This window comes from Aphelocoma coerulescens, chromosome 24 (genome assembly GCF_041296385.1).
Source record: "Aphelocoma coerulescens isolate FSJ_1873_10779 chromosome 24, UR_Acoe_1.0, whole genome shotgun sequence".
Lineage (NCBI taxonomy): Eukaryota > Metazoa > Chordata > Aves > Passeriformes > Corvidae > Aphelocoma > Aphelocoma coerulescens.
This window is the reverse complement of record NC_091037.1, coordinates 6,559,169-6,575,318: the sequence shown is the minus strand read 5'-3', so window position 1 is coordinate 6,575,318 and position 16,150 is coordinate 6,559,169. Positions and strand designations below refer to the sequence as shown.

The 16,150-nt window shown below is 47.0% G+C and overlaps 1 protein-coding gene across 17 annotated transcripts in view; it reads left to right on the top strand.

Moving 5' to 3' along the window:
- The window catches only part of ARHGAP32 (Rho GTPase activating protein 32), a 233,977-nt gene that overhangs the window by 163,079 nt on the left and 54,748 nt on the right, over nucleotides 1-16,150 (top strand). For all 17 annotated transcript variants that reach the window (XM_068994507.1, XM_068994508.1, XM_068994502.1 and 14 more), the window contains one exon: nucleotides 5,367-5,448. In XM_068994507.1, coding sequence (XP_068850608.1) covers nucleotides 5,367-5,448 — 82 coding nt within the window. The remainder of the gene's footprint in view (nucleotides 1-5,366; nucleotides 5,449-16,150) is intronic.

The window sequence follows — 16,150 nt, the reverse complement described above, 5'->3', positions numbered from 1 at the left end:
AAAGGGGCTTTTCTGTGTACAGTCAGGCGTCTGAGCAGCTGCAGAAATATAGCACTATATTCTGGTTTGACAGAAGATTAGGGGTGGAATAATCTTGTGTCATTAATTAACAAGCAGGAGTGGTCACAGTGTGAGCAGGTGACAGCCACACACACCACAGAGATGCAGTTCCCACAGCAAAGTTTTAACCTGTGTGCTGAGTTTAAGGCTCGTGAGCTCTGAATGTGCAGAAAATGTACATTTCCTGATGGAATGAAGTCTTTTGATGATATGAGCAGTGGGAATTCAGAGAAAGGGAAATTATCTCTGGTGTAGCTGCACCAGACGTAGAGAGGAGTTACAGGCAGAAGTGTCCTTGATGGCTGCTCAGAAGGAGTGTGGAGGTGAAGAATGCTGTTACAGCAGTAGGTGTAGGGATGGATGAAGCTGTGCAGCCTCTAAAGCATTTGTTAGAGGCAAACAGTTCTGTTCCTGTTTAGGAACATTGCAGTGATAGCAATCTGTTGATCCAGTCATTTGAGTTAATAAAATAAATCAACAGAGCCCCTCTTGGCAGATAGTTGTGATTCTGAGAGAAGATAGAAGGAGGAGGTCCTGCCACCAAACGTTTGGACAGTTTGTCCTGTTATTTCTCAGGTTTTTGCTTCATGTTAGGGAAGGAGCAGGGTTTTATCAACCAACCACAGCTTCCATTATAAATCATGAGCAAGAACAGGGAAAGAAATTCCTTGTTTCACTGAAAAGGGAAAAAATTACTTCTTGACTTAAAGGAACTCCCCTCTTTTTGTGCCTTCACTCCTGCCTGTGCTGCATCCCTTGAAATCACGGGAGGGCTGTGGTGAGGAACTGGCGGCAGCTCTGCAGATGTCAGCCAAAATTCAGCTCTGACAGGCTGCAAGCACCTGCAGCTTGGACTCAGCATGGGAGTCAGAGTGCTCCTGCCAGCAAGAGCTGTCCTTCAGGAGTGACTCGCTGGGTTTGTGTCTGTCACACCTCCCTGGCACGGTCCTGTGCTCTCTGCACACCTGAGCTCCCGACTGCACTGCACCACACCCAATTCTGGGTGAACAAAACAGCCCATGAGGCTTCTCAGCATTTGCTCTGCTTAAAGTAAAATGATTTTTAAGACATTTTTCTTCAAGCCTTTTTCTCTTCCAGTGCCCTCTGTGTGAGTCAGTGCTTTCTCTGTAAGATTGTTACCTAAATTACAGCCACCTCCACATTAACAGCCTTCAACCCTCTTTGTTCTACTCTGCTTTTGCTTCATGCTTTGTCTTTTCAATCAGTAGCTCTGTGTCAGGGAGCTGAGTCATTGGGGACAGGCCCTTGTTTGATGCACCACTATCTCTGGATGTCCTGACTTATTCTGGTTTTTGGGAATGGTTTCCTGAGGTGCAGAGCTGCCCCACAACCTGCCCTGCTGGAGAAAAACCAGCATGTGCAGCCAGGGGGGACTGGGCTGATTTTAACTGACTGTGATACTGCAGCAGCTTGAACTGATTGTGGTACTGCAGGTCCCAGCTCCACAGAATCCCAGGATGGGTTGGGAGGAACCTTAGGGATCATCCAGTTCCACCCCCTCCCCTGGGCAGGGACACCTCCCACTGTCCCAGGCTGCTCCCAGCCCCAATGTCCAACCTGGCCTTGGGCACTGCCAGGGATCCAGGGGCAGCCCCAGCTGCTCTGGGCACCCTGTGCCAGGGCCTGCCCACCCTCCCAGGGAAGAAGTTATTCCCAATATCCCACCTAAATCCCCTCTAACCCTGCCCTCTGTCAGTGGGAAGCCATTCCCTGTGTCCTGTTGTTCCATCCCTTGTCCAGAGTCCCTCTCCAGCTCTCTGGTTTTCCAAAGTGCCTCTGGCACACCAGCCAGGAATGGATAATCAACAAGTACCATCCCACACAGACATTTTTTTTGTGAATAAAAGGAATCAAAATAGTTCTGATGTCCAGGTGTTCAGCTCTCTTTAACAAGAGCTCAGGATGTGAGCTCAAATCCCGTTCCTCCTGTAAGTGGTGCCCTGAAGTGGGAGAGCTTTTCAGCAGGGGCTCCTTTGGGAACGAGGTGAGGGTGTCCTGCTCTCTGTCTGGTCACTTGGCAAAGACTCAGTGAAAATTCTCCCAAACAGGCCATAAAAAGTTGCAGTTTCCCTGTCAGGTTTTGCTAGACTGTCATCAGATTTAAAAAGAAAAGAGAAAACTTTTTGTCTAAAATTGAACCCACACTTTGGATTATGTCAAACCCAAAGATCCAACCCGAATGTCTCAACCAATGTTTCATTTGCCATTTATGTTGCTGGTACTTCCTCATTTGTTTGAATTCCCTCCCTATACACTGAAAATTATCATTGTTACTCTGACTTTTTCCCTTAAAGCCTCTTGTGTCCTCCAGTTTTAGCAGCCACTGGCATAGAAGTGAAAAGATAAAGCTGTAGTAGGTGTTGCAGAACAGTTGTCATGCACCAGCAGCCTGTGCCTTCCTCCTCTGCTGAAGGTGTGTAGTGTGTATTTAACCTTTAGATGACCTTGTATTTATCTAAATATGTACTGCCCTGGCTATTCATTTTCCTACATTGCCAAATCCTTTAATCCTGGCTCAAAGCTCTAATAGTGCCTTGCTACGTCTGTTGAGATTAACTCTTGGACTAAACTCATTTATTTATACAAAAACATGGAAAACTTCCCATGCAGCATCTCTTAAGTGGGTGGGAATGAGGCACAAGATGTGGGTTATAACCCTGATGGGGATCTCCTGGGGATCTTGCAAGAAAAGTTGGAATAAGTAAGTCAGAAAATGTAATTAATTTCTAGCAGTGAGTTAACACCAGGGAGCCAGCACAGTTCTTTGCCTCTAGAAAGTCCATGGTGATTATTGGTGTGAACATGGCAAAAGTGATACATGGACAGCAGGTAGAATGTTTGATTTGGGAAAGTTCTGGGATATCTGGAAGCAGTGACATAACCATCCAGGGTCCTTCATTTCTGAATTCCTGGTTAGTGTGTTGTACAGTGCATGCAGGAGCAGGAGCAGTATTGTGTTAACAGTCACAGGCAAATGAGTTTTGATTCCATGTGCAGCATTTGACTGAATGTCCAACAGTGTGGGATCTGGGGCTGGATTTAGATCCAGATTTAGATGATTAATGGAAGGTTGAGGTCCCAGGACTTCAGGTTTCTTTACACATCTCAGGCACAGACAATGTGGGCAATTACTGAGAATGAAAGAAACTTCATCACTCCAGCTGTGCATTTCCCAGATGATGTTTGTGTGGTGGGCTGAGACTTTCCCTGGATCTGTGCATTTTTCCTAATTTAAAAACTGCCTCCTGTATCTCTCACGTGGGAAGGGTCCAGCAGAGACTCTCAGCTACAGTGAAGTGTTAAAGCTGGAGCTGTTCAGCCTGGGGAAGAGAAGAGAGGGTTGTGTGGAGACCTCAGAGCAACTTGCAGTGTCTGGAGGGGCTGTGAGGAGGGTGGAGAGGGACTTTGCATCAGGAACTGGAGTGACTGGACAAGGGGGAATGGTTCAAAATGAAAAAAAGGGAAAATCAGGTTGGATATGAGGAAGAAATTCTTCCCTGTGAGGGTGGGGAGGCCCTGGCACAGGGTGCCCAGAGCAGCTGTGGCTGCCCCTGGATCCCTGGCAGTGTCCAAGGCCAGGTTGGACACTGGGGCTTGGAACACCCTGGGACAGTGGAAGGTGTCCCTAAGGTCCCTTCCAACCCAAACCATTCTGGGATTCCGTGATTTAAATCCATGAAGTGTATTTTGTTCAAATCCCAGCACTTCTGTGTTGGTGTCACTCAGCCTGTTCCCAGCAGAGCAGATCCCTGAGCCATGAGCTGCCAGAGGAAGGGCCTCTGGATGTGATGCTGCTGTTCATGCTCCTTTTCTTGTGTTAATTGGCTCATTTCTGTCTGCAAACTGCACATAAATCCCCACTGTGTTCCATAACTCCAGGATACCATGTCCTTGCAGACCTCCCAGCTGAGGGAGTGACTGGTGCAGCCGTACCTTGTGTTGGGTTTGGGGTGGGTTCTGTGGGTCACTTGTGATGCCCAGGCCAGTCCCAGTTCCAGGGAACCCCAGCTCAGAGCCCGAGTTCTGCTGGCCCAGAGTGCTGCTCCTGCAGGTTCTGCCCTGAGCTCTCAGAGTCTTAAAACAATTGTATTTCAAGTGTGTGGCATTCAGCTTGTCCTTGTGCTTGGGCAGAACACTGCCCTGCTGGATGGTGGGGCTGTGGAAGAGGAAGGTGTCTGCTCTGATGACTGTTGCTTCCTTTGGGGAATTTGGAATAACTTTAGTCTGGAGTGTTTGCCAGGACACCCCACACATGGCACTGCCACTGAACTGCTGGGAGGTTGGTGGGTGAAAATCAGCTTGGAGTAGGAAGGAGATCAATCTTTTTCCATGGAGACAAAAGGGAATTGTGGAAGATGAATTAATAGAGGAGAGACTGTCTGCCAGGTTTGGTGCTGACTGCCCTGTGCCTCCAGAGAATTTCATGGATGTGCCAACATGACTGGCACAGTCCTGGCTGAGCTCGGGGCCCATCCTCTGTCTCTTTGCCTCGTGTTCCTGTGGTGTTTGAGCAGCCTGGGGCTGCCTGTGGTGACTTGGTGCTTCCAGCTGTCCCAGTCACAGGCCTGGCACGGGACAGGGAATCCTGCCCTGCCTTAGGTGAGGAGTCTGGGAAGGGTGGTGGTGCCTGAGTTACATCTCACAGTACAGGAGCTGTGCTGGGTGAGGAAGAAAAGGTGGGGAAAGATGGACCAAGGATTAAAGTTACCAAAGCTCTGCTCTGGTTTGACTTTCACCTGGGATAAGAGTGAGAAGGAAGATGCTGGGAAATAAGAGAGAAGTTAGGGATGCAGAGAGGTGCCATACTCCTCTCTGGTCACAGCTTAGCCTGAGTCCTCGAACAGGGAAAGGGAAGGAATTTCACTTCTCCCCAGATAGAGTGGCCCTTGAGTGGCATGGCAATGTCTGCAGGCACATGCTACTCCAAGAAAACATTAGGATCCTTCCCATAGCCCTTAACCCTTATTCTGGTTTAGAGAGACTCTCCAGCATTTCTGCCTTTGAGGGGCTGCAGGGAGAAATGCTGAATTAAAGGTCACTGCAGGGACACTGCAAATCAACATTTAAAGTTATTCACTGCAGGACCTTGCAGTGCCTTGGGCTCTCAGATTGTTCTCTCTCGGGGTGCTGGCAGCAGAGCAGAACCTGCAGTTGTCAGTGTTTTGACTGCTGGTCATTTGATGCTGGATAATGTCGGGGAGCATCAGGCGAGTGGAGTTGAGGGGAGATGTTGCTTGAGCAGTTCAGATCATAACACTCAGTTTCATCTTTCTGTTTTACTCCAGGTTGGATTCTTTCCCAGTGAATGTGTTGAACTCATCAACGACAAAGTCCCTCAGTCCGTGACCAATTCGGTGCCAAAACCAGGTGTGTAAATCAGCTTTTTTTGATGCAGTGAACTGGACTGGAGTTCTCTTTGTGTGTTCCATGTCTAATACCTCCTTCACATGTGTCATGAGTGTTGATCATCCCCTGCACATCCTCATTACCCTCTCTGTGTGTCGATCACCCACACCTTGCTGCTCTCTGGGGAGTTCCCACTGTTGAATGTCTTTCACTTGCTGTACACACTTGGATCCATCTCCTGCCTGACTTGAAGGATTTTAAGCTTTGTAAGAATTTACCATACTTTGAGCAGTCTGTCATGAGAGATTCCATGAAACATCCCAGTTCTGGGTGGTCAGGGAGTGTTGCATGTCAGGGTTTTCTATACAGAACATAGATGAGCAGGAATGTTGGTGCTGATCCGATGGAATAGATCACCTTGGTACTGGAAGGTTCTCTCTGTTTGAGGATGGATGGAGGAAGTTGGATGTAAGAGAATTGGAATGCTGGTGTGCTCTGGGTACATGGCTCCATCTGCTTCCTCCTGCCTTCTGGACAGTTCTGTATTGTAGGAAAAACAAGCAAATTCATCCAAACTTCTGCTGAGGGAAGGAAAAACAGATAGAGAATGGGATTTTGGATCTGAGTCTACTGTCAACCTTCCCATCCCTTCAGTGTGCTCTGGAAATGATTGGCATTAGGTGTTCTGCCATAACTGAAATCTCTGCAAAATTTACTGGTGGGGAAGCTGAAATTTAAAAAAAATACCTCTATATTCATATAGATAAAGATATTTCTGTGTATCTTTAGTATTGAGAACTTTGAATGTGCTGTTCTTCCTTAAAATGTTAAGCATCTGGGAAGTGGAGTTGGTGTTGAACTGGTATTCTTTTCATCCCTCTTCTCTATTTTAGTGATGTTCCTTATCTCGGCAGATTGCTGACTTGATACTTTAAAACAAATAGATGTGATTCAAAAGCTTGGCTTTTACCAAAGGAAACAACAGCATTTATCAGCTCAGAGCTTGGGAGTTTGGTGGAAAGTCATGGATAGCCCAAGCTGTGAGTGCTCTGCAGGGATCTGTGTGCTTTGGAGAGCTGGCAGGGCAGGGCAGGGCAGGGCAGGGGTGTCCTCAGCCACTGGTGTCCCCAGCCTGGGACATTCCTGGCAATATGCATTTGGTGGAATCAAAGGCACCGAGATGAGCATTCCCTGCATCCAGGACTTGCCTGTGCCCGGTCACTGCTCCATCAGCTAAAGCAGGAAAGGCAACTTCCAGCCTAAACACAAGCAAATGTTAAACATGACTCAGGCAGTTCAGTGTTCTGAGCTGCTGGGGAGCAGTGCCTTGCTCTGCTTTAGGGGAGATAATGGAGCAGAAGGGATGAATAGATTCCTTTTGGCTTTAACAACACGCTGGGGGGTGCATTTCCCCTCAGCCCTGGGAAGTGTTTGGTATAAAGTTGACACCACAAGCCCACGTCCCATGAAAAGTGATAAGTTGGAAGATACTGCCAAGTCACAAGGGTGTCCCCTGACCTTCCCTGATGGTTGTTCTGTGGGTACATTAAATGTGGGTACATTAAAAGGCTCCTCGAGGAGAGCACTAATGAGCTTCGAGGTGTAAGGAGTGGTGCAGCTGATTCTGCCATCCTGCCCCTCCTCTGCACGCAGCGTTCCTGATGCCACTCCTTTGGTGCCCTGTTTGTGCACCTTGGGAAGTGACAGCACTTGATGTTGACAGGAGTCTGGGAGTCCTTCCTTGGACACTACAAAAGCTGGTGGGAGCAGGCAGGAGTCAGGGAGGAGGCTCCTGTGGTTAAGGAATGTTGGATGGGTGCTGGAGGACTCCGGGAACTCTCTGTCTGTGTGAGCTGGGTGAGAGGAGGAAGGGAGGAAGGAGTTCCAGGTCCAGGGTGTGCCAGCACAGTCCAGGGGGGTGGCACGGGGCAGGACTGAGGTGCTGGAGCACCCCGGGTGCTGCCAAATGGGAAAGTGGATGTCCCCAAGGGCATCCTGCAGGGCTCACTGGGAATGGCATTGCTGGGATAATGCACTTTCCTCACCCATATTCCTGCATTTTGTGTTTCCCAGTCCATGCCTTACGCACACAGGGTATTTCTCATGCACGTAAATACCCACATTAATTACTTTTCTCCCTCTACCTGTGTTTAAAACACTAGTTTGGCTTTCCCCAGGGAATGGAGACTTTCCTAAAAAGCTCATTTGGAGCTGTTGTCCTCACTTGACATCAGCAGGGTATTTCATCCTGAATTAATGTGAAGTTTTAGATTTGGCCTTGATGAGCTGCACTTATCAACAGGCCAACTTTAATTTCTTTAATCAAAATAGAATATGTGGAGCATCCAGGATATTGTGTATGTGCAGAGTAAAGCTCTTTGCCACGAAGGAATTTCCAAACACAGAACTCCTCGTGCTGCTTAGTTGTCCCTGGATTTGGCTGGGCTGAGGAACCTGATGAAAAGCAGATGGAAAGCAGGGAACTTCCTGCCCTGGGTTTCTATTATGATTTATAATTAGAGGGTTTGATGTGCACAAGGGATGGGGACAGCATTTTAATGGAGCCATAAAATATTGCAGTGGTCTCTAATGCAGAGCAGTGAGTGCAGTTCCACGGAGATGAAACACAGGGAGGGGCAGAGCAGGGTTGGGATTGAGGGCAAACTCTGCTTTTGGAAACAATATTTTCATGGACTGTGGCAGGACGTGCTTTGTACCAGCAGTGATGGAGCCAGGGCCTGGGATAAGGGATGGAAAATGGGCCATACAGAAAAACTGACCTTTATATTCAGTTCTGAACAGGCAGAGTGATATGAAAGAACGTCAGTTTTGCCCCAAGTCACCTCTCAAATGTATTTGACAATGAAGTTTGGAGTCAGGAGGTTTTGGAAAGGTACCTGTTGAGAGGTATTTTCCCTCCTATGTTGGACTAAGCCTGTGCCCTCTTTTTTTTCATGTTCAGTCCTGTAAGAAAATGCTTTTTTTTTTTTCCAGCTGGAATGTATATGCTTTCCTGACTGTTTCTGTTTATGTAAAAAACCTTGTGAAGATCTAGGAAGGTTCTTTGGGCTCGTCAAATCTCACATTTCTTGAGCACTTTCCTTTTCTCTAAATTCTCCCAGTATTCTTAGTGGGATACAATAATGATAATTTTTTAGCCTAAAATATTATATTGAATTGATATCTAATATTCATAGTTAATATTATCAATTTAGCTGAATTTCAGTGCCAGAATAGATGGAATCAGCTCATATTCATGAGGATTTTTAGAGCTCCAGGAAAAAGGCTGCATTTGAATTTCAGATATTGAGAGAGGAGTGAACCTTTTCAATATTCAGTGCTGCTCAGAAGCAAAGGTGTGAATAGCTGCTCTGGATTTTCCTTCTAAGTGAACATTTGGGATTTGCCTGTACATCGTGGCTGTGCTGACTCTTCTCATTCTCCTCTGTCCATCTCTTTTTTTGGGAACAGTGTGTTTATGTCCATGTGTTCATGTTGTCCCCACTCATCAGTCACAGGTGGTGTCTCAGCTCTCTCTTTCAGTCCCTTCTTCCTCATAATTCTGGATATTCGTAGTTTAGCAATATTTTAACCCACATCTCACACCTTACCTCATACCTGCAGTTTGTTTTTGTCTTTTCCTAACAAGCAGCATCTTCCTGTGACCCAACTTCACTGCAGTGGCCTTGGCAGGGTCATTTTGGGGAAGGTTTTAGGCTTGGTCTTTGCTGGGGAGCAGCTGCTTTCAGTGGGGAAACACAGAATTAAGCTGCAGTTTGCAGGGGGACAATTTGAGCTGAAGAGAAGAAATGGGGGATAAGAAGGTGATGTTTTATTTTTTTTTCCTGCCCCCAAAATAAGCATTTTTAAAGCCTCAGGGGTCATTCTCACCAGTTCCTCATTTAGGACAAAGAATGAATAACCCAGCTCTGCCCAACTTTATGGAGGAGTTTTCAAATTCTTAATCTCATCCATTTAATTTAGATTTGCCAGGTGAAGGTGCTCTTATGATACACAACATTAAAAGGAGCCCTGTCAGTATGACAAGCTGCTGTGAATGACTAATTTTCTTTTTAAAACATCAATAACAGATTGATCTGGGTCAGCACACCCGATAGAAATAATCCACTGAAATTTAGCTCTGGATCAGGCAATGGGCTCTGCCCTGACCTCCTGCAGGCTCTGCTCAGTGCTGGAGGAATTTGTTTTAACTGCAAAAATGCAAATTGAGACACATTCACTGAGTTAGAGCTGTTGCAATCACAAGGCCATGCCCAGTTTGAAACAGGCTCATTTCTAATCCCTGGATAAAAAAGATTGTGGTCAGTTTTTCATTTTAGTAAAAATCAAGAAGAAGAAAGTGCAAACAGAGCTTAAATTCTGCAGATGCCTGGGCTGAGCAGCCATTTGACACTGATTAGAGCATCATGTCTTAATTAGTGCTTTTATAAAGAAAACAGGGGAAGTGAGAGTGTACATAATTAGTACCAGTCTTGTTAATCTGAAGTAAACAAAGCAGTTGTTTAGTGTTCCATGCCACTGTCTCATTAAAGCTGAATGAAATGGAAATGTGCTGAGCCAAGGTAGGGATCCATTTCCAGGGGGGAAGCAGAGAGGGGATGAGCACCCAGAGCTGCCCAGGCTGCCAGCTCGAGCTCCTGAGGGGACAGGAACTGCTCACAGCCCTGCCAGGCCTCGGGACCAAATCCTGCAGGGAATCCTGATCCCTTGGCTCCTGCTGGGCTTGGGCAGAGCTGGGCATGGACACGGGGGTTGCAGGAGGAAAGGCCAACAGTGGGAGTGTGGAAACTCACTTCAGCAGAGTCTGTGTCCATGTCTGTGAGGGGAATGTCCCCAGGCACTGGGATTCAGGCAGCAGAGACCCCAGCAGGTCCATGGCAGCCTGCTCATGGAATCGTTGGGCTGGGAAGGTCCCACTGTTCCCCAGCACTGCCACGTTCACCTGCAGACCGTGTCCCCACGTCCACACCCTGCCCTGGACCCTTCCCTGCAGAGCACGAGCATGGGGCTGAGGCAGAGCTGGGCCTGCGTCCTCTGCACTTCACGGTTTTCAGGAAGGACACAGCAGCAAAACACAGCTCTGAGACTGAGACAGTTACTCTGCCTTTTGCCTCAGAGCAGCTTCTGCTTTAGCACCAGTGGAAATGCAGGGAAATTCAAAATGTAACAAAATTCAATATGTAACAAGCCCCGTGCTGTTGGGCAGGACAGGGATGGCGCCTTGTGGTGAAAGGTCAAACATGCAAAACGCTGGGGGTTTTTTTGAGCTGGGACACAGGGTGGGAATTCCTGGATCCTACTGAATTCCCAAGTGTTTAGCACCAAAAACCTGAAGGATTGGGTGTGTTGTATTGTGCTGTTCATAGCCCAGCCGAGCTTTGTGTGAAATGAGCCCATTTTCAGTGGGAGCATGTTTTAACCAGCTGCTTTTTGTTTTGCTTTTTCCCATTTTTTTTATTTCTCCCTTCCCAGTCTCCCCTGCCCATGGAGCCCGTCCAGCGTCCTGGAGCTACTTCCCCCCTTGTACGTTTTCACTTACTCCTTTGTCCTCCTTTCATTCTTGCCTCGTTTCTCTGTTTCCTTTTTCTTTCCTTCTTCTTCTGTACATGCAGATCAGGAGCAGTGATGCCCCGAAGCATATTTAGGGAAACCAAAACAAACCTGTGTTCTAAGGTGCTTTTTTAAAAGATATTTGGACTTAAAATAATACAGCAGGGAAAGAACAAAGCTGGTTATAGCTCTTTTCTGGGGGTGATAGAATAATTTTGAACCCATAAAAAGATTGAAAAGATTAAAAAGAAAGAAATTAGGTGCCAGATGGCCAAGTATGAATGTCAGTGTGAAGGAAAGAGAAGGTAAAAATGGCTGATGGGGAGGAATTAAACATAGTTCTCCAAGTTTGTTAGAACATGACAACCTTCAGAAGCCAAAATTCCCTTTTTTTTTTTTTTTTAATGAGGGAATGGTGTTTGTGCTTAACATCTGACAATGCCCAAAGTGAACTTGTGGCTTGTTTATTCAGAGTCCTGCTTCATGTTGCCATGGTCTTTTTTCGATCCTGCTGGTGCTGGTCTAAACCTCCCAGCAATAACCTGGTGTCAGTAAAACCTGGGACTGGTCATGTAGATCTATCATTTTTTACAGCAAATGTCTCACTTGCACAAATTGGCTCCCCCTGGGATGTTGTTTGGATCCCCATAGTCAGTCTGAAAGCTGGATATGCAAATACTGTAGAGAGATAATTACAAAATCTACAATATTCATGTATATATAGACAGATAAATCCTTTATGCACACACCCACTGCCAGCTGCTGGCACAGACACTGTGCTGGTGTCCCTGCAATGTGGGGAAGTGCTTCCCATTCCCAGGGCTTCTTCCAGAAGGACAGAAAACCTGTTCCTGGTGTGAAGATTTGATTTCCTGAGCACCTTCCTGAGCACGTGCCAATGTGATCAGATCCCTCCAGGCAGAAGGAGACTCCAGAGGGGGAGAACAGGGTTTGTATTTGGGATATATCATGGAGAGTGAGGTGAGGCTTCTTCCACTGCACATATCCAAACCCACAGGAGCCAGGGAATATTGAAACTGGGAGGAAGGTTTTAAGAATGAGGGCAGAATTTATTGCTATGACTGGCCATGTCCACTGATGAATAATGTGACAGAAAATTTGGGAGGAATCAGAATAGTGAATCTTGTAAGATCCAGGGAGTTCCCTTTGGGCACACAAATATGGGGAAAAGATTTTTCTTAATGTTTTTCCATTTGTAGAGTCAAGTTCCTTGGATCCCTGAGCCCTTCAGAAATGCAATTCCTGCCAAGGATCAGCAGCAGTTAAATTCAGATAACACAGGCAGGCTTTAGCCTGTCTATTTTTTCAGGCAGGCTTTTTTATTAGGTTTCTAACACAAAAACAAGGGATGGTCACATTTCTGGTTATTTAATGTGAGTGGTCAGTGTTGAGTCCCCTTCCTCTCTCAGCTGTGAGAAGGAAGATTCTGACAACAGAACAGCTCCAATATTTTTGCTCAGAGCTGTGAGGCTTATTAGTGGTTCTGCTTGTTTTTCCTGTGAAATTAATTCCTTGTGACAGCTCTGTCCTTTGTGAGTCATGGAATTGCCACAGAGATGGGAAACTTGGCTGTGGCTGCTCTGAGAGCACCACTGGAGAGCTGGGGAACCACATCCTCCCATGGCTGAGCACTCCTAGGCTCTGGGGCTGGGTTATGATATTCCTGTGTCCCACAGATCATGGCTGCATGACTTCTGCTGCCAGGAATTTAGCAATAGTTGTGCTTTTTAAGTGTGGCGGATTTGAGGTCCTGTTCAGGTTTTGCTGGTGCAAAAGGGAAGTTCCTTTCTGGGCTCATTGAGGGACAGAAGTTCTTTTTTGGACTGAGATAAACGAGCTGAGCTCTGGACAGGGAGGCAGGGGCTGGAAGAGGGTTTTGGAACTGGGAAAAAGTGCCCCTGATCACAAGCCCAAAATCTTTGGCCTCCCAGCCACAGCAAAAGCTGTTCCTGTGCAAGCTGCACTGTGTTAAACATCACTCATTTCTCCTCTCCATGTGCCAACCCAAACTCACATCTATTTTATAGAATTTTAAATACTCTTTTTACAGTGAAAACTCTGCTTAGGGTGGTCTGTGCACAGCATCCCAGAATCCCAGACTGGTTTGGGTTGGAAGGGAGCCTAAAGATCATCTGGTTCCACCCCTGCCGTGTGCAGGGACTGGAATTGGGAACTGGCCTGCACACACTGTGCTCTCTCCTGAGCCAGCTCCAAGCCCAGTTGTTCAGGCACCAGCAGCATCCACTCCATCCCCAGCAGCTCAGTTTTCCAGGGATTCGGGTGTTCACTCAGCTTAGTCCAGCTCACCTCATGGTTTTTGCTGTTCCTGCTGTGAGCTCAGTGGATCCCCTCCCTCCCACTCCTTTTTGCACACAGACATTGCTGGGGGAGAACAATTCAGGCCTAGAACAGCCCAGAGAAGCCCCAGCTCTGCATGCTCAGCACTGAGCTCTGGATTTCTCCAGCTCTGTCTCTCTAATTGCTGTCTCTCCACGTTGAATTGTTGCTCTCCTGCAGTCCCTCCAGGAGATATTTTAACTTTGTCCTCTCTCTTGCCTTCTGTCTGTCCCTCTGCCCCCTGCCCTGACCCTGATTATCAGACTTGGAGATGGACAGTGTAAAACCAGGCTCTGCATTTGTTACCGAGGCTCTGAACCAGTCCCACCTGAGCTCAGGTAGAGCCTGTTCTGTGCCATCCTAACCACATCTAACCCTGTCTGTGGTAGCAATAACCACTCACTAACCCTGCTTGCTGGCAGAACCTAGCTGTAGTGTAATAAATAGTGAAATAGAGAATTAGTAATTTTTTTTAGTATTAAAACCTGTTGGGTAGAAAAGCCAGTGCTTGGTTCTGAGAACTCACCTTCTCAGGGGCAGATTTTCTTCAAGTGATTTCCAGAACCAGTGAGTGAATCCAAATCTTCAGGTGATGCTCAGCACACCTGGGCCTTGCCTTGTGCACACCCTGCAGTATCAGCAGCCATGTGGGTGGTAATCTGTGTATCAGAAATCAGCTTCTTTTCCCCCCCAGCTGCTGCATCTCTAAATATAAAGTGTTCTTCTTTTCCCAGCCTTTCAGTTTGAGCCTCACTATCCAAAAGGTTTGCCAAACCCTCTGTGACCATGCTCTGGAGGGAAGAGCTTGCTTGAATAAGAGAGGGAAGAAATGTGGTTAAATATATAGTTTTATGGCAATGGAAACAGCCCTCCTGTGTGCCCAGTGCACAGTGAGAGCAGAAAACAACTGTGTTGTGTTGTCATTGCCATGACAACGTGGCTGTCACTATCAGAACTGACATTAGGTGAAATTAGAGTGTTCCAATGGAACTGAGGAGCTGAGATGTGTCCCTGGTACATTTTATGTAATTAAACATTTAATCCTCAGTTATTGAGAGGTATTTGACAACAGACATTTCAATTGATTTGCTTGTTGCGTTAAATCATACCTGGACTTTGTTTCCCTGGATCTCCTGTGTGCTTGGAAAGAGAATGTCAGTGGGATCTTAGGAGAGGCAGAGCAGCAATGTGTGGGAGCTTTATTTCTAGGCAGGGCTTGGCACCAAGGCACATGGCAGAGTTCTTGCACAGGCTTCAGACAGTGTTGTCCCCCATGTCCCTCTGTTTCACCCAGTCCCTTGGGATTGGGGTTGAACTGTACCTTCCTAGAGGTCATCCCAAGCTGTTCCTTGGGTTAAACGAACAGGTTATTATTGGATATTTGATATCAAAGCAATGCTGATAAATGCAGCCAGTCAGAGCTCATTTGAGTCCTGCTGTCCACAAAACCATGGAATCATGGAATACCCTGAGCTGGACCCACAAGGATCAGCCAGTTCTACCCCTGGCCCTGCACAGACACCCCAAACTCCCACCCTGTGCCTGAAAGCATTGTCCAAATGCTCCTGGAGCTCTGGCAGCCCTAGGGCTGTACCCATTCCAGGGGGAGGAAGAATCTTTTCCTGACGCCCAACAGCACTGGTAGAACATTTCAGTTCATGAAGGAGCCACTGCTTGTGCAGTTCAGTGACTGAAGTGCTTGGTAGGTGCCAGGCATCTCTTCTAATTGTATTTGAACTGATTGAAAAGCTTCTTGTGGTTTAGGTGTAAAGCTCTGCCTCTGCTGCAGGCCTTGTCTGAATTCCCATTGTACCTTCTCCGGTCACCAAAGGAGGATTTATTTTTAAACTAGGCTTTAGGGCTTTATTTCACTGCCATCAGAAGTGCTGGATGCTTGCTTTGAAAAAAATAGTATTATTTTGCTGGTAGTTTGGCTCTTGGATACATTAGGAATGTCAAACTTCACCTTCTGTAAATGTGTTGCTTTGCTGGATTTCAGTGCAGTGCGCTCTGGAAAGTGCTTATTTACCCTGAATTGCTCCAGTAATTACCTGGTTTTAGGAGAAGGGGATTTATTGCAGGGACTGCCCAGGACTGTAAGACTGTTTAGTCTTTTTAGGTCTTGAAATCTGTAGTGCAGACCAGAACTGCAGCAGCATTTTGCTGAGTTTTTCATTTCCTTGGAGTCTTTTTCTCTTTGCTATCCCTCCCTTGTTTTAAGCGATTTGTCTTTTGTTCCTTCCCATTTTTTGGCAGAAATAGAAAGGGATGAGAGCTGTGGGCTGATCTGTGGAAGTGCTGCTAAATAGAGGATTCATCTGGTCCTCTCTGAAATTTGCACCATAAAATCTGTGATTCTGCTGGAAAAGTAGGAGTTGGAGAGAACAGCTCCCCGAGCCTGTGTGCTGGGGACAGACATGGCAAAAATTCTGTGTTCCCTGGGCAAGCAGGGATGGGATGTAGGAGCATCCCAAAAGCAGCAGCAGCATCTGTCCTGTTTGGGATGAAGAGTCACTTGCAGCCCTCTCTGGGGGACTGGATTTGGAGAAAGTCCCGCTGTGCTTCAGCCAGCCAGGCAGCACCAAGTGTGTTGTTCTGCTTTTCCAGCAGTAGTTTGGGAGAAGAAACCAGCAGGGCTCTGGATCTGGGTCTGCTGCTCCATTCCCCGTTCCCCTACAGGGCACAGGATGCCCTTGGCATTCCATGGAAGTGCAGCATTCCCAGGACCAGCTGTGCAGCTGAAGCTGTGAATGATCTTCTCAATGTCCCATTTCCCTTTTGCAAGGGGGCAGGG